This window comes from Erythrolamprus reginae, chromosome 12 (assembly GCF_031021105.1).
Source record: "Erythrolamprus reginae isolate rEryReg1 chromosome 12, rEryReg1.hap1, whole genome shotgun sequence".
In the NCBI taxonomy this organism is placed as follows: Eukaryota; Metazoa; Chordata; class Lepidosauria; order Squamata; family Dipsadidae; genus Erythrolamprus; species Erythrolamprus reginae.
Window position 1 is genome coordinate 25,261,131 of NC_091961.1, and position 24,889 is coordinate 25,286,019.

The following is a 24,889-nucleotide window of genomic DNA, read 5'->3' on the forward strand; positions in this document are numbered from 1 at the left end:
AACTCAGAAAGCTGTGCGTGCGCGTGCCGGTGTAGCGATGTTCAGCCATGAGCCTATCTTTGCAACGGCTCGCAATTCTGCACTCATTTGGCATTGCCCGTTAGCATGATTGCTGGCTCTATAAACAATTACAGTTATTCATCCAGCTCAAACCCTTGGCATAAGCGGAGTGGCCTTGCAAAGGAGAGATCAGCCCTCCATTTGGCACCTTATTGGAAATGTAGGAGGCTTGCCATTTTCAGTAAACCTTCCGTGAGCAAACAGCCTCCAAATTAGCTCCCGGGGGTGGGTGGGTGGGTGGGTGGGTATTAGTGCAAATTTCCCAGATGAGGTTAACCTCATATCCCAGGTTTTTTTTCTCCTCCCTGGTGTGTTTCTCCATCGGTGCTTGGTGTTTCTAAGCCGACTTGGAGTTAAGCGGGAGCGAAAGCCATGTTCTGAAATGCTCAGCTCAAAATGGTTGATGTTAGGATCTCAACGACTGAAGCAGAATTGCAAGGGGCTCATAATTAAAAAATAACTTCCCCAATGTCTGATCTCTCTCTTGCACACAGAAAGGCCGTGCTAGCCAACGCTTGCCTACACTATAGGGCTGTGATGGCGGATGCCTGGCACACAAACCACAGGTGGCACATGGATTCCTATCTGCGGGCATGCAAGCTGTTACCCTAGCTCAGTGTTTCCCAACCTTGGCAACTTGAAGATATTTGGACTTCAACTCCCAGAATTCCCCAGCCAGCAAGTGCTGGCTGGGGAATTCTGGGAGTTGAAGTCCAGATATCTTCAAGTTGCCAAGGTTGGGAAACACTGCCCTAGCTCAACTCCAATACATGTGCGCGCGCCATCCAGCTGATGTTTGGTGGCCCTGCCCACACTGCTAACCCCCTCCCAGGAGTCTCCAGGTGGCCCATTTTGGATGCCGGGTAAATACAGGGCTACTGAGGCGGCTCTGGGAGGGTGTTTTTGCCCTTCCCAGGCTCCAGGAAATCTCCGAGTCCCGTCGACTAAACAATGCCGTCTGGCGGGACCCAGGGGAAGAGCCTTCTCTGTGGCGGCCCCGACCCTCTGGAATCAACTCCCCCTGGAGATTAGGACTGTCCCCACCCTCCTTGCCTGTCGCAAATTCCTTAAAACCCACCTCTGTGGTAAGGCATGGGGGAATTGAGACATCTTCCCCTGGCCTATATAGTTTATGCATGGTATGTTTGTATGTATGTCTTGCTTTTTAAATAAGGGGTTTTTAGATACTTTTAAATATTAGATTTGTTGTGCATTGTTTCATTATTGTTGTGAGCCGCCCCAAGTCTCCAGAGAGGGGCAGCATACAAATCTAATAAATAAATAAATAAATAAAATACGCAGGTGGCAGCATTTAACTTCCTGAATTTGGCCACATAGGTTTTATCTTTCACTGTCTAAACATGAGCCAGGAATGTGTGTATGGGTTTATTTATTTATTGGATTTGTATGCCGCCCCTCTCCGGAGACTCGGGGCGGCTAACAGCGACAATAAAACAGTGTACAATAGTAATTTGGTATTAGAAATGATTAAAAATACATTAATATAAAAACCAAACATACATACATACATATATACCATGCATAGAATTGTAAAGGCCTAGGGGGAAAGAGGATCTCAATTCCCCCACGCCTGGCGGCAGAGGTGGGTTTTAAGTTGTTTACGAAAGGCAAGGAGGGTGGGGGCAGTTCTAATCTCTGGGGGGAGTTGGTTTCAGAGGGCCGGGGCCGCCACAGAGAAGGCTCTTCCCCTGGGTCCCGTCAGGCGACATTGCTTAGTTGACGGGACCCGGAGAAGATCCACTCTGTTTGTCTGTGTGCTGCATCAAACCATGAATTTATACATGGTATGCTTGTATGCATGACTGGTTCTTTAAATTGGGGTTTTTAAGATTATTTTTAATATTAGATTTGTTTACATTGTCTTTTTTATTGTTGTTAGCCGCCCCGAGTCTTCGGAGAGGGGCGGCATACAAATCTAATAAATACAAATACAAAATACCATGCACGCAAGCCCAGCTCAAGAGACCAGCATGTTTCTCAGGCTGACTCTTCTCAACTGCGAATAGCTGAGATAAGGAGGAGGAATCAGTTGGACGCCGATCAATTCCTCCATTCTGGGATAGGAAGGGAAAGCGAGGAGAGAGTGAGAGAGAGGGACATGAAGTGTCTCCTCCAACTGACTATAAAAGGCAAACGCTTAGATGAAGGTGATGCTTGGGGGAAGGTTTGCCAATGTGTGTGGAATTAAGAGCACTTTGTGGCCGGGCTTGGCGTGTGCTTATGTGCTTGTCTAAATCAGCTGCTTAAGTTTGATGCTTGTTCTCGATGACAAGCTTTCAAGCATCTTGGCTGCCTGCGGAGGGCATGTGCTTTCGATGGGATCACAGAATACTGGACTGTTATTAAAATCTTGGGTTGGGTGGGGAGGGAGGGAATAGAGAGAGGCCCGGGGGAGAAAGGTTTCCCCCGGGATGATTTACACGCGGCTCTGGAATCCCAGAACAGAACAAGCTCTTCTCTCTCCAGCGCAGTTCACAAAAGCAACAGCAGCAAAAAGGATCTGGCTAGGAATCGGTTTGCAGAAGGGCCTTTCCAAATTTGGATTTCTGGCTGTTTAAAAATCTGGGCGAATGAAATGAAAGCAAAGGTCATTGGTTTGGAGATAACATGCTTAAATGCTGGCCCTTGGGAATGGGTGAAAACTCCCATTTTGACAGTATCGCCGTGATGTGGTTCCTTAGAAAGCCTAAATGTATACTTGTTTGATCTTCATTATTATTATTTATGAAAGCAGGCTTTAAAAACTCCCCTATGCCAGCAGGTTTGGGGCCATTGAGCTTTAACATGGTACTTCGCCCATCATCTTGCTCTGGTGTGAATGAACGTGGTTGAATAGTTTTAAAACTTTGGTTTTTAGGTTATTTTAAAATTGGGCTTTTGAACCATTTTGTATTTCCTTATATGTTGTGAGCCGCCCTGAGTCTTTGGAGAAGGGCGGCATATAATCCAATGAATGAATGAATGAATGAATGAATGAATGAATGAATGAATGAATGAATGAATAACTCAAGGTAACAACCATATAGACATTCTATATGATACCTGTATGACATTCATGTCTAGACACATAAAGACATTCCTCTTTGATTCGGCAGATTGAAATATCCTTGTTCTGGGGAGCAGTGAGAAGGGAAGACATTGGAGAGGTTGGGAATGTTTTTAACACGTTTTGTGGTTTTATTAGCTGTGTTTTAGCTAGTGTGTGTATTGTCTACTGTCTGTCTTTGTTGGTTGTGTATGTCTTGCTGTTATGCCCTTTGTTAAAAAGGACATTATAAACATTATAATAATTATTATTATTGTTATTATTATATGTCGCTTGGCAGGACCTAGGGGAAGAGCCTTCTCTGTGGGGGGCCCAGCCCTCTGGAATCGGCTCCCCCGGAGATTTGTACCACCCCCACTCTCCTTGCCTTTTGTAAGAGTCTAGACTCACCTATGCCACCAAGCTTGGGGTCATAAGATTCCCCCCCCCCCCGCCAATGAATGTATAGTGAGTTTGATGATTGAATGGGGATGTATGTATTTTCATTGGTTCTTTAGTTTTTAGTTGTAACTTTGAATTTTAATTATTTGAATTTCGATATATATTCTTTCTCCTTTCTTTCTTTCCTTTTTTTCTTTCTTTCTCTTTCTTTCTTTCTTTCTTCTCCTGTGAGAAGGTTTGGGTTGAGAGAAAGGGACAGGCCCAAAGTCACTCAGACGGCTTTCGTGCTTAAAGTGGGACCAGAACTTACCATCTCCTGGTGATTGGTCACTCAGGTCACTCAGCTGGCTTTCATGCCTAAAGTGGGAATAGAATATCCAATTGGCGGGGATGTGTTCCGATCGAACTTACAAGTGTTCGATCTGATTCAGACTTACTCTTCCTCCATCGCTTCTCCAGACGTCTCTTCTGGCGTTTCAACTCCCGGAGCTCCTCGTTGAACCATGGAGCTCTACGGGGTCTAGTGCCGCGGAAAGGTTGCAACGACGCAATCCGGTCAAGAACCTCCACTGCAGCCTTGTTCCAGGCCTCAGCAAGAGACTCTGCCGAACTGTGAACGAGTGTATCTGGAATAACCCCAATTTCCAGGTTGGCGGGGCTGTAGGGGAGGGCCTTCTCTGTTGCCGCCCCACCTCTATGTAATCAACTCCCCCCCCCGAGGTCCATACTGCTCCCACCCTATTGACTTTTCTGGCTTTGCCGGCGGGCCTGGGGTCCATGAATTCCACAACTATCATGGCCATGTTGTATGAATGTTATGCATGCATGTTGACGGGTTAGTTATTATGGTTTTTAATTAGGATTTTATAGTTAAGTTTTTATATTTGACTTCTTTTTATTGTTTTTGTAATTTCATTCTGTTGTAAGCTGCCCTGAGTCCTTAAGGATTGGGCAGCATAGAAGTTAAATAAATAAATAAATAAACAAACAAACAAACAAACAACGAAAGAAAGAAACAGAAGGAAGGAAGGAAGGAAGGAAGGAAGGAAGGAAGGAAGGAAGGAAGGAAGGAAGGAAGGAAGGAAAGAAAGATGCTAATTTGGATAAATTGATAATCCAAGCGGAGCCGACTCCAAGAACTTTATGGAAGCATTTCAAACCATCTGTAGAGGAAGCAGAAAACATATTTGCTTTTTAAGGTCTACCTTACACAGTGGTACCTCTACCTAAGAACGCCTCTACTTACGAACCTTTCTAGATAAGAACCGGGTGTTCAAGATTTTGTTTTGCCTCTTCTCAAGAACCATTTTCCACTTACAAACCCGAGCCTCCGAAACTGTAACCGGAAAAGGCAGGGAGAAGCCTCTGTGGGGCCTCTCTAGGAATCTCCTGGGAGGAAACAGGGCCTCCACCCTCCCTGTGGTTTCCCCAATCGCACACATTATTTGCTTTTACATTGATTCCTATGGGAAAAATTGCTTCTTCTTACAAACTTTTCTACTTAAGAACCTGCTCACGGAACGAATTAAGTTCGTAAGTAGAGGTACCACTGTATATGTAATTTCTCTTTCTATTCACCCAGCCAACCTTGGTAACAACATGCTGGCTGGGGAATTCTGGGAGTTGAAGTTTGCACATTTTAAAGTTGCCAAAGTTGAGAAACACTAAGTACAGTGACAGACTGGCCTTATGGCATACAATTTCCCAGCCTTATAGGATGCCTAGGTCTGTAATGGCGAACCTATGGCATGTGTGCTACAGGTGACACAAGGAGCCATATCCGAGGGCACGCAAGGCATTGGCCTATGTCAGCTCCAGTGCACATATGTGCAGTGGCCAGATGATTTTTGGTATTCCGGAGGGTGGAGGGGAGACCATTTTCACCCTCTCCAGGCTGCAGGAAAGTCTCCAGAGCCTGTGGATGGCAAAAAAATCACCCAATGGGCCTACCAGAACCTTGGGCATGTTTTTTTTACCATCCACAGGCTCTGGATTCTTCCCTGCAGCCTGGAGAGGGTAAAAAACAGCCCAACTGGCATACTGGAAGTCTGGAGGCTTTCTTCAGGTCTGCGCAAATGTGCGTGTGGTGGGGGCAGCGGTGTGTGTGCATGCATGCATGTGTGGGGGAATAGCATTGCATTATAAGTGGGCACGCATGTGCAATAGCATGCATGCACATCCTTTTGGCACCCAAGCAAAAAAGGGTGATCACTGGTCTAGATAGAAACATAGAAACATAGAAATGTGACGGCAGAAAAAGACCTCATGATCCATCTAGTCTGCCCTTATACTATTTCCTGTATTTTATCTTAGGATGGATATATGTTTATCCCAGGCATGTTTAAATTCAGTTACTGTGGATTTATCTACCACCTCTGCTGGACGTTTGTTCCAAGCATCTCCTACTCTTTCAGTAAAATAATATTTTCTCACGTTGCTTTTGATCTTTCCCCCAACTTCAGATTGTGTCCCCTTGTTCTTGTGTTCACTTTCCTATTAAAAACACTTCCCTCCTGGACCTTATTTAACCCTTTAACATATTTAAATGTTTCGATCATGTCCCCCCTTTTCCTTCTGTCCTCCAGACTATACAGATTGAGTTCATGAAGTCTTTCCTGATACGTTTTATGCTTAAGACCTTCCACCATTTTTGTAGCCCGTCTTTGGACCCGTTCAATTTTGTCAATATCTTTTTGTAGGTGAGGTCTCCAGAACTGAACACAGTATTCCAAATGTGGTCTCACCAGCATTCTATACAGCGGGATTATAATCTCCCTCTTCCTGCTTGTTATACCTCTAGCTATGCAGCCAAGCATCCTACTTGCTTTCCCTACCGATACTTCTCTTTGTTACTGAAAATCAGCTGTGACATACATGACGAAGAAATAATGCTGCAGGACAGAAATACTTACTCCGTAAAACATTAATGTTTTAATGAAAAATCTTAGCATTGTGTTTCTATCCAAAGACACTCAAAACTAGTTTTTTCTTTCTGCTCAATTTTTGTCTTATAATGGGATCAATCACTTTTTTAAAATTTTGAAGGCTTTTTTTTTTAAAGTTTAAACAACCAGGCTAGCAAAAAAAGGTACCCAATACATATTCATCTTATATCAAACAAGCTAATATTTCGGTACAAGGTAAACTATACATAATATATACATTACACAGAGAATCACAAAAGCGAACACTACAGGCTCAGAACAAATCTTGAAAAAACCATGATATTCACATTGATTACAAGAACTCTAAAAATGATTGTAACAGTGAAACGGCACTTTAGTTTACAAAAAGTCACAAAAATATATATATATATATATATGTATATAGCGCCACCAAGAACTATGGGTTCCTTAAAAATACTAATAGCCAGATATAGTATATAAAATGTAAAGTGTATTTCAACATTAAAAAAAAACCAACCAAAACATTTGTCTTCCCATTAAGTCAATCAACATGCTAAAAAGCTTAGCTACGGTCAGCACAGACAGCACGGGGGAAATTATTATTTTTTGAATGAGATGTGATTGGTGACCAAAGACTGGCACAGTTAAAGGAGAAGGTAGGTAAAGTCACATGCTAGAATGGACCTTTAGGAAATGATTCGGTCTTCTAACAACAGCTTTATCTCCTTCCCTTTACGGTGTTTGTAACAGCCCAGAGACAGGACAGGTCTGCAGATGTTGGGCCCGGAAACACACTCTCTGGAGCTGTAGTTAGGATAAACCAGCAACATGCAGCATTACATATTAAATGAAACAACCCCATTTCAGGGGTCCCCAAACACTCCAGAAAAAGCAGCTGGAATACGTCGATACAATATGGAGAATTTAAAGAAAAAGAGCCAACTTTAAAAACGGCGCATATTGCATTTTACAAAAAAACCAAAAACGCATCTTTTAACAATACCAATTGTATTCTATTATAATCAGCCTGCCTACTTGCCAGCCAACGATAAGTTGCAAAGTATGGTAGGACCTAAGCGGGATTTTTTTTAAAACAAAAAACATGATTTGAGGTCAGTGATTGAACAATACTTCATTTTGCCTTTATTAAAATCAGAAAAGTAAGCCTTGTCGTTTGCGGAAAAGCAGCACGCAAGAAAGGAAAAAGCTTGTTTGAATTTAATGCTATCCAAATAGTCCTGGTTGCCATGTTCTGTAGACTTTAAGATGCCAGGATTCAGATTTAGCCCTCTGCCACTGTTAGGCTGGTGAGAAAAAAATTAGTAACCCTCTCCCCATAAAAGAAAAGCAAACAAAAAGGCCAACGCCATTATTCAAAATTTTGCATTATTAAAAAAATACAATTTTAATCTCTTTGGGGGCCTGGGGCCTAGGGACAATAGTTTTATAAAATATAATATATATATATATATTTATATATTTTGCTACACTGGAACTGGTTACCTTAAAACAAAAGATTCACATTTACACTTTCCAGACAAATGATAAGTGCCAAAACTAGAACTATTCTTTAAAGACATGAACTGTTGTATTTGCATTGGAACTGGGAGCGTAAAATTGGTCAGTCTAAGGAAAGAGATTAATTGATTTTTTAAAAAAAAGTTATAAGAAGCTGGTGATCGAATATTTGCAATCCAAAAACGGATATTTCATAACAGCTTGAAGAAAATATGGAATTGCCTGCCATGACCACAAGCTTTTCTATCCTCCTGGTGTCTCAAGGGAGAAGTCAGAAAATACGACTAAATAATCTCTCTCTCTTTCCAAACTGAATTTGGGAACGGATGCTTTCCATGGGAATAAAAGCCTTCCTCCCAATTCATTGGTACAAAAGCTTGAATTGCATACGCTTGACTCCTGGAGCATCTCACTAGAGATGGATAACCTGAATAGTCAAACATATATCCTAGGGACCGTGTCGCTTAAATTACGGATACTAACCTGTTTTACTCGTAATCACCTGTTACTGACACGCACTGTCCACAAATAGGGGGAAAAAAATCTGTTTAGTATCTTGAAAAAAAGAAGCTTAAATCGAGACAAGTTCTATTCTATGAAAATCTAAAGAGCTTTTTAAGTTCACTACTGGGCCATTTGGAAGCTGTTATATGAATCCTTCTCTACAAGGAAGACAGTAGCAATATGCAAAGGTTCTTCGTGAAAATTCAAATCAGAATAGAAAGGGGGGGGGGGGGGAATCACCCATAATAAATTGACCCCAAGGGCCTGTTGCTAAGTTAAGGAAAGTAATTTGCTGCCACTGCTGGCTAGGATCCAAACTTTCAGGGCCTCAACTAGACTCCCTTGGGTGCTCCGTGACTTGGGAACAGTTTGCCACGCTGCTTACTTAAAATAGGCTGTGCACAGAGCAGGGTTTATATTTTCAAGTTAAACGTGTGCGCTGCTGAAGACTTGATACCCCTCTGCTTTTAGACACTGAATACTTTCCTTGTGGCGTGCTTCGCTTTGACTGCTGCTCACTAAAGTTATGTCTGTCATCCTGGCTATTTTCTTCAAAGAGGGGAAACTTGAAAAAATGACTTTATTCAGCGACAAGTAGCTCTGCAGACGAGAAATACTTATGTAAGGAAAGGCTTCCCACTTTGAGGATAAGAGAAAAGTGAACCAATCCCCAGTTCAATCGGAGCTTTATCAAATCCTGAAAACATATCAGGATATGGAATTTTTGTGTGTGCTATAATATAACATGGTAGGGCAGGAATTACATAAATGTTTACCTGTCTGTAAGGTAAAATGTACTCTTTACATTTCAGGAAGCCAACCTTGTATTGGTGTTATTTTCAAAAAGCACTCCATTTTTGAAATGCATTTTAAATACACATCAAGTGCCTGAGCATATACCAAATATACAACCTGCTCTAGCAAATTGCTCCCCATTACTGAACGGTTAAATGCACTGTGTAGGTCAAAAAAGGATCACGGTTAGATAACCTCACAATTCTTGCTAGACTTTTTGTAAAATCTATGAAACTGATTTGCTTCCTATTCTGTTGAGGTAACCAATTTGCAAACCTTTCTTAATATTTATTGTATTTATTTCACATTCATCTATTTTGCTTGGAATCCAGTTAATATGCCAGCGTGATTCCATCTCTCTCCAAAAAGCTGTGTATTTTAATTTAGATGTTAAGAAAACTCAATGAAATGCGTGACTAAAATAGCTTTATCCTACATATATGGAAGAAAATAAACAGCTTAACAATTACTACATGAGTAAAATCACTGCATGTATAATGTAGCCAATGTCCTCTTTCCTGATATGAGTTTTATTTTACTTAATAAATATTCTGAAATATTCCAACCTGAAAATATCCCTTACTAAAAACATTTTATTTACCAATCTGGAAGAGTGACTTAATTTTTTATTAAAATTCATTGGAAGAAAAATCTATGCCTATCTCATAAAATACTTTAAATTTAATATTTGTTAATAATTATATCAAGCCCTTTAAGAAGTTGCAGAGAAGTGCAAGAAATAGTCTCCTTGGATTTGGTGGGTTTGCTATTTAAAAAAAAAAAATCTTTGAAATTATTACTTCCAAAGCTTTCCACAAACATCATTTACCACTGCATAAATATCAGTGCTTTTACAGTTATTTAAACATTTTCCCCATTTATTGTGTTCTATTGTCTTCTTGGTCTGATAACATGAAATTCAAATTATTGATGTCCCCTTCATAAATCTCATCCTTAAAAAAATAAAGATTTTTAAACAAGCCCAAATAGAAAGGAATAAAATATTACATACTGCTTTTAGACTTACCAATAAGATGCTGGCAACAAAACCAAAGTTGCTGGCCTGTAAATGACCTTTGTTGCCTTTAGAATCCTTTTAGGGGAAAATAATAATTTAGTGATTGTTTGCTGGACCTGTGCTTGAAGTCAGAGTAATGGCTTTTATGAAACCAGCTTGGCAAGTGTATATAAACAATTTAGAGTAGGAACATTTTATCATCGCAAACAGGTCTTTTGTAAACAACTCTTACTGATTTGAAACTCGGCCTCTAAAGGAAAATAAATGGTTCATTTTACTTAAAAACAAAACAAAACAGGCTAATAAAATTGCAGTAAATAGCACACATTCAGGCGTAAGTTGAAAAGAGCACATTAACGCGCCGAGGCGCTTCTGACTTTTGTAAACGAACTTCTTATTATACTTTCCTAGCATCCCAATTTGCTAAATGTTAATCAGGATTTCTTGATGGCTCGACTTCTGAAAATGAAGTTTTTGGATAAGGCCATTTGCATAAGAAGGTTCTTAAAAGGCCTGGCCAGCGCAGGTGAACATAACTCCAGCCCACCTGTTTTGCCATAGCCAAGGAATCATCTGCTTTTAACAATGTGCTTGCTACATAACTGAAAGATTAAAAGTGATTCCTTCTAATTAAAAAAAAAAAAACCCCAAACAAACTCAACAAGCATCTACAACACTCGTTATTTAATTGCTTGAACTGGATACTGGATACAAATTTCAACAGCCATCAATACCTTTTTCCTTAACAAGAGGTACTGCGAAATTAGGGTGGCAAACCTATGCCAAAAGTTATTAGGCCAAATTTTACACTTGGTGTGTGTGCTTGGCTGCTCTTCAAATTTAGCAGTCTTATTCTGACCAACTCTTTCCTCTGCATTTTCAAATGCTTCGGTACAAGGGTGAAGAATAGTGTAAAACATTGGTTGCAGTTTAGAGCTTTTAACAGCATAGCTTATCAAATGGAAAGGGGTACATTCACTCCGCCCCCGTCTCCTGAAAATTAAATTAAAATGTACAAGACCAAAACACAGGCACTTTCCAAAAAGACAGAAACAAAAGAAAAAACCCCAACGAAACCAAACGTTTGACTTATTCGATAGTGATAGATGAGAGCCCGGCCTTCGGGAGCTCCTCTCGGGCGGCCTCGGCGCTTGAGATGGCCTTCGGCTGCTCCGGCAGGTCTTCTTCCTTTTCCAACAGCCCGCCCAGCGGCCCTAAGGGGAAAGTGCTTTCGCAATTCTGCGTCGACGAGACCTGCGAAATAACCGGCATTTGGACAGAAGAGCTGCTTTCAAATCCATGCTCTCCTAGCTCGTACTGGCCAAGAGTCTCTTCATGTTCTTGGTTTAAGTAGTCTGGTACTAGGAAGTCACTGGAAAGGGGGTGAAAAAGGTTGGGGAGAGGTTAGCAAGGCGCAGCTTGATGCTGACTGCAGCGTTACAGCTAAGCGAAGGATGTCTACTTTGCCAAGAGATGAGAACTGCCTGATTTAAACAAAAGCACAGCCTACAGTTGTGGTGCCTGTTAGATTTATGTGGTATATACCCTGTTTTCCCAAAAATACGACCTACCCACAAAGGAAGTCCTAGCTTGATTTTTACCTGCGCACCCAATATAACGGCTGCCCCCCAAAATAAGCCCTAATTAAGACCTCACCCACTCCAGGGTGCACAGGTAAAAATTAAGCTAGGGTAGGGATGGGGAGGGACGGAGCTGCCCTACTACTACTTACCTTCGGATAATTGCAGCCAGACCTCGCACACCTTGACCCATTTTTATCTGCCAGCCTCTGAAAGCCTTTGTAGCCGATAACAGATTCAGATTGATCCAGAGCTCTGTTATAAGCTGCAGAGGCCTTTCCTAAAGGCCTTTCCTGAAGGCCACTCTAGCCAATAACAGAGCTCTGGATCAATCCAGAGCTCTGTTATCAGCTGCAGAGGCCTTCAGGAAAGTCTTGCTGACCTTGCTGGGTGAAGACGTTTTTGAGGACATCTAACAGTGAAAAGGAGGCCAGGGGTGAGGTAAACCAATGGATGACATCCACCCCTAAAAATAGGACCTGGAGTCTCTTGATGGCAAAAAAATATAAGGCACGGTCTTATTTTCAGGGAAACACGGGTATAAAAACTTTAAAGGTTTTGGACCAACCAACCAACAGCCTCCTTCACAAAAGAATAAATTTAAGGTTGGGTGGCAATTTAACACAAAGCTGATAAATTTAAAACGGGCATAGGAAACTTTTCTATGATTGACGAGCTTTTCAGTCCTACTGAGCATAGTCCAGATAAAATAAAGCAATTTTAAGGTTCTGCTTCCAAAGAACCCAACATCCACCACGGTCAATGTTGGTGGTCTTCTTTCTTTCTAAAACTGGTCTGACTACCTACGTCAGCTTCATTCTCCTTCATCAAGTAGGATTTAAGGACAAGTAGGTTTTTCAAAACAGACTCTGGCTGCTTCATTGCTTTTGGATGCAGGTATTATAGAGCAATCGAGAAAAGAAAAGCAAGAAAGGAAAATTATTGCCAGGAAAGCTATTTTTTCCCCACCTGGATAGGAAAATAAGGTATTAATGCAAAGCAATCTAAAAGCAGCTCATTTGTTTGATTACTTGAAATCCGTATCTACACTGACAAGATAAATGTTACAGTTCAAAACACTGACACAAGGCAGGGCCACAATTGCAACATGGTATTCTCTAAATGTGCTGGGCCAGAGGTAGGCAAAGTTGGCTCTTCTATGACTTGTGGACTTCAACTCCCAGAATTCCTGAGCCAATCGTGCTAGCTCAGGAATTCTGGGAGTTGAAGTCCACATGTCATAGAAGAGCCAACTTCGCCTACCCCTGTGCTGGGCTCGTTTTAGTTCCTGACCAAATGGCTTTAACCACGTGGGCTGCAGATTACACAAAATGGAACCCAGCACATCTTGAGGGTTGCCATGATGGATAAAGACTTGAATTCCGCCCGGGACCGCAATAAACCTGGCAACCTGACAGAAAAGGATACTACAGGTTGCAGTGAAATAGTACAGGTAGTCCTTGACTTACAATCACAATCGGGACCAGAATTTCCTTTGCTGAAAGCAAGGTGGGTGTTTATGGAGTCACACTGGATTTTATGACCTTTCCCCCATGTCTGTTACACAAACCACTGCAGCTGTTAAGTGTCACATAGTCGTTCAGCAAATCTGGCTTCCCCCATCGACTTTGCTTGTCAGAGGTCAACTGGGAAGGTTGCAAATGGTGATCAGGGGACCCCCAGGATGGTACGACCATTGTAAATACAGTGTTCCCTCAATTATCGTGGGGGATGCGTTCCAAGACCGCCCGCGAAAGTCGAATTTCCGTGAAGTAGAGATGCGAAAGTAAATACACCATTTTTGGCTATGAACAGTATCCCAAGCCTTCCCTTAACACTTTAAACCCCCAAATTACCATTTCCCATTCCCTTAACAACCATTTAGATTATTACTCACCATGCTTATTTATTAAAGTTTTTATTTTAAAAAACGTTTATTAAAGGCGGACGAAAGTTTGGCAATGACATACGATGTCATTGAGCGGGGAAAAACGTGGTATAGGGAAAAAAACCCGCAAAGTATTTTTTTAATTCATATTTTTGAAAAACCGGGGTATAGACTTTTCGCGAAGTTCGAACCCGCGAAAATCGAGGGAACACTGTACATGCTGAATCTCAAGCGCCCACATTTTGTCCATGTGACCCTGGGGATGCTGCAATGGTCCGAAGTACGAGGACCAATCGTGAGTCACTTTTTAAAATGGTTTCTAAACGAATGGTTGTTAAGTCGAGGACTACCTATAACAAAAGGGGGGGAATTAAAAAAAAAAAGGCACGTGGCCCTAACAGTTTCTCTTTTTTTGTGCACCTCACCTGCTCTGGAAGTAGTTTGCGAGCTCTGACGCTTCATGGTTCAGACTCCTCAGATGAACGATTAAATTTCCAGAGTTGGTGAACATGGCGCCACATGTTTTGCACTCGTAAATCCGAGGCTTGCGGATAATGTGCCGGGAAACCCGCATGTGGTGTTTATATTCCCCGAAGGAAGTGAAAGTGGCGCTACATATCTGGCACCGGAAACAGCGTTTACCTTCGTGCTTCAGCCGATGCATCTTGAGCGAGTAAGCCCGGGTGAACTTTTTCCCACAGCGGTCACACTGAAATGGTTTAATGCCTGCAGGGAGAATAAAGAGACTATTTCTTGCACTTCTCTGCCACTTCTTAAAGGGCTTGATATAATTATTAACAAATATTAAATTTAAAGTATTTTATGAGATAGGCATAGATTTTTCTTCCAATGAATTTTAATAAAAAAATTAAGCCACTCTTCCAGATTGGTAAATAAAATGTTTTTAGTAAGGGATATTTTCAGGTTGGAATATTTCAGAATATTTATTCAGTAAAATAAAACTCATATCAGGAAAGAGGACATTGGCTACATTATACATACAGTGATTTTACTCATGTAGTAATTATTAAGCTGTTTGTTTTCTTCCATATATGTAGGATAAACACCGTATCTTGAAAAAGTTGTGTAATGATGCCCATTTTCCCTGTATTTCAAACAATGATTTATCAAATTCATGTAGTTCAGAAGTTTTGACTCCTTTTTTTGCAATTTTAAACTTTAACAATGTTAACAATGGATATTAGCCATGTTCTAGTTAAATTGTGCTGTTTTGAATGAGCAGTTGTGAATTTTTGAGGTACGGTAAATGTTTTTTTCAGTATCATTAGATACCATATATCTAAACTGCCAGAAATGTGAAAGTATGGTTTGTCAATAGGAAAGGCAAAGCTTTTCCTGCAGTTTAACAGACTAATGTAAGCCAATCCATACTATTCAGCACATGGAAACAGTAGTTCAGGAAATAAATTTCCAGTGACATATGGTTAGTCATGCAGATTCCTTATTTGAGCAGTGTAACCTAGATGTAATTGTGTGAAATTCTTTGAAATGATTACTTCCAAAGCTTTCCACAAACATCATTTACCACTGCATAAATATCAGTGCTTTTACAGTTATTTAAACATTTTCACCATTTATTGTGTTCTATTGTATTCTTGGTCTGATAACATGAAATTCGAAGAATAAAGTAGAAAATCTTCACCACTGGAAAGTATTGAGAATAACGTCCCAGCCCTTTCTAATAAGCAAAGTGGCGGAATTTTCTAAAAAGAAGATGATAACTTTCGTGCAGTGGATGCCACTTCCCCAAAACTATTTAAATCTTTGAACTGAATATCAAGTAAGTTAAAAGGATATTCAGACCATCGTTCTCTTGTTAAATGTGAGAAAGCATGTCTGTTCAGCGCAAGAATAAACGAAAACATCCTAAGCCTGGCAGTGGTGCATCCTATTGGATGTTGTTAGAAAACACTCGGACTCTAACACTTGAAGGCTATGATCTACAGGCTGGCTGGCATTCTTTTCGGTGGGACAAAAAGTATTTAACTCATCGCTATTTCACAAAACATTTTATAAGAAATTCATTACTCTCCGTATGGTTAAGAATAAAAACTACAGGATAACGATAACAAGGAATTCCACAATACTTGGGACAGGTGGTATGTCTGGATAACCAAAAAAAAAAGTATACAAATATTTAAAATTTTGATTGCGAATACACACTCAAATGAAAACAGAGAAAAATGGAGATAAAAAACAAACTGTTGTCAAATGTAAATATAGTTACTTTAGTGAACCACTATACCACAGAATAAATATATTTGAAACGAAAGGAAACAGGGAAATAGATATTTATAATTTAAGGAGACTAACATGCACTAGAAAGTAGGAATTGAAATGGTTTGCAAATGAATAAGCTGCAAATAAAAAATATCCTGCTATAGAGCAGGTATCCAGACTAAGTTCTGATACCAAAGCTACTTAATGTATAAAGCATAATGCTTTATTTTGTCTTGTCTGTATGTATGTATGTATGCTTTCTTTTTATGTTGTCTTGTTTTTATCAATGTAAATAATCAATAAAGATATTTTTTTTAAAAAGAATAAAAACACAAATGTAGAGGGATCCCGCACTGGTTTTCTCCCCTAGACGCACACCCAATTATACACCCAAATTTTAGAAAAATTGATCCAATTATAACATACAAAAAAATAATAAATGAAGAAGGGATCTTAAAATCAAGAATAAACGAAAACATGCTAAGCCCAGCAACGGTGCATCCTATTGGTTGTCATTTATGGTTTAATGGGCTTTGTTAATTTTATACTGACTTGGATCAGAGGGCTGTAAACCACTCAGAATTGTCACAAATGGAGTGATGTCAAGAAATACATTAAAAGTCTGTTAATGATTAATGATTAAAAATAAAAGAATGAAGCATAAATCTGAGGAAGAGTGGGTAGAGTGCAGTCCTGCAGGCCACTAAGGCTGACTGCTAGATCTGCAGGTCAGCGGTTCAAATCTCATCACCGGCTCAAGGTTGACTCATCCTTCCATCCTTCTGAGGTGGGTAAAATAAAGACTCGGATTGTGGGGGCAATAGGCTGACTCTGTTTAAAAAGTGCTATTGCTAACATGTTTTAAGTTGCCCTGAGTCTAAGGAGAAGGGCGGCATTAAAAAAATTGAACGAACAAACATACAGAGGCCTCTTAGGGAAATATGGCATATTTATTTGAAACAATTATTAACATGTTTGTGTTACAAAGATATCCTCTTTATAATTTTTAAAGAGAAGGGAATCTTATATTTATGTAAAACTTCCTTCCTATATTGCAAGAAGCTGGGATTCAAGGATTCAACAGAATAAGAGAAATACATAAAGGTTAAAACCAGGTCTAATGTATTTGTTACCATGTTTTTATTTCTAAAAACATTCTGCTTTTCAGTCTAAATTTTCAGACTTCCAGAAATCAAAGCGGATTTCTTCTTCCATTTTATTGCATTCTTGCAGTAGTGGCCATACATTGCTTCAAAACATTTAAGTAGTTCTTTATTTAGTAACCAAAACTGGGAGTGACAACCCAGTCATTAAGCGATGGGGTAACTAAGTGAAAGTGCAACTGTGCTTACAATGTGACTTTGCAGAGCCGCGAACTGTCACTAAATGAAGCAGTTGCTCAATGAGGACTACGTCTATAGACTCCTATTCAAACTATAACTTTGGGAAGTGGACTCACAGATATCCTTACCTGAGTGGATGAGCATGTGCTGTTTTAGGTTCTGAATGCGGGTGAATCGAACACCACAAGTTGGACATTGGAAAGGTCTGTCAGGACCATTTGGGCTAGGTCTCTCTGTGCTACTGGTAGTAGGAGCAATATAGAGCTGGTAAGGGTATTGGACATTCTCCAGTCTGAGGAAGCAAAGAAGAACTCTTTTGGTAGCAGATCAAGAGGAAAAAGGTCAAGTGTAGCAAATATGACACAAATGTATTTCAAAAAGTCAGTAATAATGACATTAGGATCAAAGAGAGATCACAAAACATCAAGATCTGAAAAATGAACTTGAAAGATTATGGTAGCCACGGGGGGTTCCAGTGGTTACATTGGATGCTGTACCAAGAAATCTTGGATGACATTTAGAAAATCTGTGCACTGATAAATTTTCCATCTGTTAGTTGCAAAAGGCCACATTGCTTGGACTCACACACTACACCGATACCTATGACATCCTAGGTTCTTGGGAAGAACTTAATGTGTACGAAGGCCAACATCAGTAAGTTGTGACTTCTCCTTGTTGCGAACAGAGAACAATGCAACAAAAATGAACTTTACTAAACCATATTAAATGGCTGAATTCTGAATGACTGAAAAACAGTAATTTTAAACAAAGTGGAAGTCTTTAGGAAAGAAATGGGCCAGTGTATGAAAAAAGATAGTTGCAATTAAAATTCCATCACGGTGAACCTGTTATAAAAGACTGGTTATAATAATCATTTCAACAACTGATACTTGAATGATATTAAACTGGTGAACATTTGGAAAGAACAGAAATCTTTTTGTAGGCACAGAATGTTATATAGTCTTATCTATTCCAGATAATGTTGTTCAAACAATCCCGGTGCCATGCAAGTATTATGCTTTTAATTTTGCTTTTTAAAAAAACAGTTATTGGCCGCAACATATCTTTTAATATGTTAAACCTCTTCTACTTCTGAATCTTTTTTGTAGATACTTGTATCTTTTTTGTAGATACTGTACTTATATTTTTTGTAGATACTTGTATCTTCTTTGTAGATACTTGTATTTTTAAAAAGTGGGTATGTACTTGATTAACAGTATGTCCCTAATGTGGACTACACAAAGGCCCTAATTTATTCTGTTCTGCTAATTCCCACTTCAACCAATCTGCAACTATGTATTTGTTGTGTTGCCAAACCCACCATGGCGTATACATAAAAACCAAATATGTACATGAAAAGGAAGTTAGATTGTGGGGTGCTTGATGTTCTCTGGACTTTGTTTTCTTCAATGCCGGTAGGAAAAGAACCACATAAGAGACCACCAAGGACCCCACAGTTCAACCCTGAGCTACAAATATTCTCTTATCTTGGAAGCTAGGCTGTCAGAAACAGTGACTGCCTCAAGGTCACCTAGAAAACGCTAGGTCTAAGTAGTATCCCAACTTGAAAATCCCTTGTTCTGCTTAGGAATGTAAAAAAAAAATAATAGTTGTTCCTGACTCTAGAGAGTGCTCTCATCTCCGTTTCTAAGCCTAAGAGCCAGTGCTGTCCAAAGACATGTCCATGGTCATGTGGCCAGCATGACGAAACACCAAAGGCATACAGAATGCGGTTAGAAACATAGAAGACTGACGGCAGAAAAAGACCTCATGGTCCATCTAGTCTGTCCTTATACTATTTCCTGTATTTTATCTTACAATGGATATATGTTTATCCCAGGCATGTTTAAATTCAGTTACTGTGGATTTACCAACCACGTCTGCTGGAAGTTTGTTCCAAGGATCTACCACTCTTTCAGTGAAATAATATTTTCTCACGTTGCTTTTGATATTTCCAACTAACTTCAGATTGTGTCCCCTTGTTCTTGTGTTCACTTTCCTATTAAAAACACTTCCCTCCTGGACCTTATTCAACCCTTTAACATATTTAAATGTTTCGATCATGTCCCCCCTTTTCCTTCTGTCCTCCAGACTATACAGATTGAGTTCATTAAGTCTTTCCTGATACGTTTTATGCTTAAGACCTTCCACCATTCTTGTAGCCCATCTTTGGACCCGTTCAATTTTGTCAATATCTTTTTGTAGGTGAGGTCTCCAGAACTAAACACAGTCTTCCAAATGTGGTCTCACCAGCGCTCTATATAAGGGGATCACAATCTCCCTCTTCCTGCTTGTTATACCTCTAGCTCTGCAGCCAAGCATCCTACTTGCTTTTCCTACCGCCCGACCACACTGCTCACCCATTTTGAGACTGTCAGAAATCACTACCCCTAAATCCTTCTCTTCTGAAGTTTTTGCTAACACAGAACTGCCAATGCAACTGTTACCTATCCATCAAGGTGGTCCTTATTTTCTACTTGCATTTTTTACGTGCTTTTGAACTGCTAGGTTGGCAGAAGCTGGGACAAGTAACAGGAGCTCACTCCGTTACAAGGCACTAGGGATTCAAACCGCCAAACTGCCTACCTTTCTGACCGACAAGTTCAGCGTCTTAGCCACTGAGCCATTACGTCCCATAACTGGTTCCTGAGTCTGAATTCCATTTGTTTAGAAAATGATGCATTTTCCAAGGATGGTTGGATTCAAAGGAGATCAGTGACGTTTGTCACCTTCTTAGATAATTCAACACAGCAATCTACCTACAAAAATCTAATTCAGATGTTGTACATCATTTTTCTCCAGCCCAACACTATCCAAGAGTCGGGGTGGCACAGTGGTTAAGAGTGCAGCACTGCTGGCTACTTCAGCTAACTGCTAATTGTAGTTTAGCAGTTCAAATCTCACCATTGGCTCAAGGTTGACTCAGCCTTCCATCCTTCTGAGGTGGGTAAAACAAGGACCCAGATAGTTGGGCCAATATGCAGACTCTGTAAACCGCTTAGAGAAGGCTGTAAAAGCACTATGAAGTAGTATATAAGTCTAAAGTGCTAATACTAAAGTGCTACTGGCAAAGCTTTCTCCAAAACCTGCTGTTGGTGACAAAATTTTGCATAAGAAGTTAAATAGTTTCCGGTCACAATTCAAAGTGTTGGTTATGACCTATAAAGCCCTTCATGGCACCAGACCAGATTATCTCCGGGACCGCCTTCTGCCGCACGAATCCCAGCGACCGATTAGGTCCCACAGAGTGGGCCTTCTCCGGGTCCCGTCAACTAAACAATGTTGTTTGGCGGGACCCAGGGGAGAGCCTTCTCTGTGGTGGCCCCGGCCCTCTGGAACCAACTCCCCCCAGAGATCAGAATTGCCCCCACCCTCCTTGCCTTTTGTAAGCTCCTTAAAACCCACCTCTGCCGTCAGGCATGGGGGAACTGAGATATTCTTTCCCCCTAGGCCTCTACAATTTATGCATGGTATGTCTGTCTGTATGTATGTCTGGTTTTATAATAAGGTTTTTAGTTGTTTTAGTATTGGATTGCTACATGCTGTTTTTATCACTGTTGTTAGCCGCCCCGAGTCCACGGAGAGGGGCGGCATACAAATCCAATCAATCAATCAATCAATAAATAAAATAGTGGGGGCAATATGTTGATTCTGTAAACCACTTAGAGGGGGCTATAAAAGCACCATGGAGCGATATATAAGTCTAAATGCAAAATGCTATGTGTCATGGGATTTCAATGCTTGGTAGCATGGCCAAGTATTCTACTGGCTGAAAATTCTAGCAACCATAATAGAGACAAAATGAAGAAGGCTGTTCTGCACAATATTTTGTGTACTATATTTATACGTACCGGTCATCGTCTTCCACATGGATATTCCCACCAGAAGTACTCTGGAGTGTTGGCAATCCTTCAGTGACACCTTCATCTATTGAACCTGGAGGAAGTTAAATAAACCATACAAATTAAGTTACAGTTTAATGGAACCATAGCAATGTGTGGGGTTTTTTTTTACATCCTCCTCACCAGGTATCTTGCTGCCAAATTTAAGAATTCCATTACAACCCAATAGGATAACGATGTAAAGCAATCTGCATAATTTATAAAGAGCCAACTTTAATCAATTTGACCTATTTATATTCAGGAGATTTTTCAATTGGAAGGAGGCTTAGATACCCATTAAGTGGAGGCAAAACTATGATTAAAAAGACCATTGTTTAAACAATGCCCAGGGAAGGACATAAAACAAGCTAAACAATACAGTAAACTGAGGCAGAAACAAATAATTGCAAAGCTCACATTCTTCCTCATAACCTTTTGCCAGTATTGGTGCCAGATTTGTGTTGCTTATAGCTTGGTATATTCCAAAGAGTCCTAATTGAAATAGTGTGAATCTAAAGCAAAATTAATGGAAAACATGATGATTTGCTGTCATAGAAACATAGAAGACTGACGGCAGAAAAAGACCTCATGGTCCATCTAGTCTGCCCTTATACTATTTCCTTTATTTTATCTTACAATGGATATATGTTTTATCCCAGGCATGTTTAAATTCAGTTACTGTGGATTTACCAACAACACCTGCTGGAAGTTTGTTCCAAGGATCTACTACTCTTTCAGTAAAATAATATTTTCTCATGTTGCCTTTACGGAAGGCAGGGAGAGTAGGGGCAGTTCTAATCTCCGGGGGGAGTTGGTTCCAGAGAGTCGGTGCCGCCACAGAGAAGGCTCTTCCCCTGGGGCCCGCCAACCGACATTGTTTAGTTGACGGGACCCGGAGAAGGCCCACTCTGTGGGACCTAATCGGTCGCTGGGATTCGTGCGGCAGGAGGCGGTCTCGGAGATATTCTGGTCCGATGCCATGAAGGGCTTTAAAGGTCATAACCAACACTTTGAATTCTGACCGGAAATTGATCGGCAGCCAATGCAGACTGCGGAGTGATGGTGAAACATGGGCATACCTAGGTAAGCCCATGACTGCTCTCGCAATTTCATGATTCATCCATGGTTTGACTTTGTTTAGCCTTTTTGAAGTTCATCTAGTTGTTGCTACATGAATTAAAATAAGGCATATGTTGGCATATTATATTTTAAATATTAAGGATACTGTCAAAGGTAATTGAAAATGACTATAGACAGTATGTGTATATCTCCAGCTGCACTCAAAACAGTATAAAGTCTTACCATGTGACCTTTCATTATGTGAAAATGAGATGCCAGCACAATACGCTGCAAAGAATGGGGATGGAGATGTACTTTCAAATCATAAAACCTGATTTGGAGCTGTTGACTATATAAGTCAACAGGTCTAACCTGTTAAATGCTGGCGGATAAATTAAAACATCCAAACAAATGACAATGTAGAAGTTTTACTGGTAAAGGCATTCCATAAAATGAAGATAAAGTGTAACCTAATGATGACTAAAATTCCCAATGCATTGAGTGACAAGCTGCTGGGTGATATTTTTTTGCTCATGCTATCCATGCAGTAGAGCAAAACAAGCCCAATCACTCTCTTCTGCTCTAATAAATGCAGCATTTGAAACATTTTTATGCATCGATTTAAAAAAGGCTCAAACGTACTACAAAAAATTGAAATAAACCAATCCCCATGGAATAGCATCCCTAAAAGGATCAGAAGTGGGGGGGAAAACAAACTGGGGATGCTAAATTTTTACTGTAGCTTCTTTTTGGACTACAGTGATCCCTCGATTTTCGCGGGTTCAAACTTCGCGAAACGGCTATACCACGGTTTTTCAAAAAATATTACTTAAAAAAATACTCCGCGGTTTTTTTTCTATACCACGGTTTTTCCCACCCGATGACGTCATACGTCATCACCAAGAGTCACTTCTCTCTCTCTTTCTCTCTTTCCTGTCATTCTCTGCTTCAATCATTTTCTCATTTCTTTTTTTCTCCCCTTTTTTCTATCATTTCTCTCTCTCTCTCTACCTTCCACTCTCCCCCCTTGCTCTCTCTCTCTCCTTTCTGTCTCGCTCTGTTGCTGTGTCTGTGAGAATGCCTGCCCCGCCTCTCCTGCAGCCCCCTCGCTGACAGCTGGGATGAAAGCGCTCTCAGCTAAGGGACTGCAAGAGGGGCGGGGCGGGCATTCTCAAAGCAGCTAGCGTCCGAATGAGGAGAACTAGAAGCCGTAGCCGCCAGCGCAGCTGCAGGAGGATCCGTGCCCCAAGAAAGCCGGTGAGAGGGGCGGATCGGGTGGGTGGGAGGAAGCGGCGAGGGGGCCGGAGATGCTGGGGGGGTTGACATTCAAAACAATCTTTGCGGGCCTCCGCACTTTCGTCGCTGCCTGCCCTCAACTTCAAGCCCAGCTCCTTGCACGGCCTTGGAAAAGGGTAGTTTTTGGCTGTCCTTAGCCAAAAATGGTGGTTTTACTTCCGCATCTCTACTTTGCGGAAATTCGACTTTCGTGGGCAGTCTGGGAACGCAACCCCCGTGAAAATCAAGGGATCACTGTATATCTAAACTACTGCTGACAAAGGAGTCCTTTTCATCAATGAACTTTTTTTGATGCAAAAAACTAAATAGTCTAAAACTATTTGATATCCCGGAAAACTGTCAACACATACAGCTTTTAAGTTCCTGCATCTTCAGACAGAATAATACAATGAGCTAATAAACAAAGGAGAATGAAAATCAAACATGTTGTTTGTCCCAGCTTTTTATAGACAGCTTTGCGGCTGGAACCCCATTGCTCCCTTTGATCTTCATGCAAATGAGAAAAGTCAGTTGGCATCCCTACACATGGCCAAAGCCTGCATTCCTTTTTGCACACATTCGGCCAAACTGATCAGGAAAGTTGCAGAGTGACGTTTTGTTCACCATGGTACCTATGTAACATAAAAATGCCAAATGTCTTGGATTTTTAATCCACGCCAATGGTCCACTCACTAAATGGATTTTTTAAAAAAAAACAAATCAAACCAAACCTTTATTGTCAATGCACAACATGTGTACAATGAAATTAAATAATAAAACAATGCAAAATGGTGGGTCTGAGAGGTTTAGTGAGATGATCTGTTTTGATAAAGAATGATATTTGGGTAAATACCTTTGAAATACATGCCTGATTTCCTTACTTTGGGATACCATATTAGTTTTATTGTATAAAGTGTTTGTAAACTATAATATTCAATAATATTGATGTATTAAATAATCTTTGACTGTTTACAAATAAAAAAAATATCTGTTGATAAAAAGCATTTTGGAAGGGGGTTTTTTTGTTTACTGTGAGAACATTGTTCCAAGCTTTTGCTTAACAAATTAACTTCATTTAAAAAGTTAGAAAAAACAATTGCTGCCAACCTGCCTTCCATTGAGGACCTGTATACTGCACGAGTCAAAAAGAGGGCGGCAAAAATATTTACTGACCCCTCACATCCTGGACACAAATTGTTTCAACTCCTACCCTCAAAACGTCGCTACAGAGCACTGCACACCAAGACAACTAGACACAAGAACAGTTTTTTTCCTAACGCCATCACTCTACTAAACAAATAATTCCCTCAACACTGTCAGACTTTGTACTAAATCTGCACTTCTATTCTACTAGTTTTTCTCATCATTCCTTT

General features: G+C 40.4%; 1 protein-coding gene across 2 annotated transcripts in view; it reads right to left on the bottom strand.

Moving 5' to 3' along the window:
* Nucleotides 1–10,918: 10,918 nt before the first annotated feature.
* Nucleotides 10,919–24,889, bottom strand: part of ZBTB44 (zinc finger and BTB domain containing 44) — a 29,656-nt gene continuing 15,685 nt past the window's right edge. Inside the window, exons 3-6 of one of the 2 annotated variants that reach the window (XM_070765974.1) lie at nt 21,153–21,237; nt 17,430–17,593; nt 14,360–14,443; nt 10,919–11,621 (exon numbers count right to left, since the gene is read on the bottom strand). In XM_070765974.1, the coding sequence (XP_070622075.1) occupies nt 11,611–11,621; nt 14,360–14,443; nt 17,430–17,593; nt 21,153–21,237 (344 nt within the window). In that variant the 3' untranslated portion in view covers nt 10,919–11,610. Of the gene's footprint in view, nt 11,622–14,142; nt 14,444–17,429; nt 17,594–21,152; nt 21,238–24,889 lie in introns of both variants that reach the window. The other variant, XM_070765973.1, reaches the window with a different exon arrangement.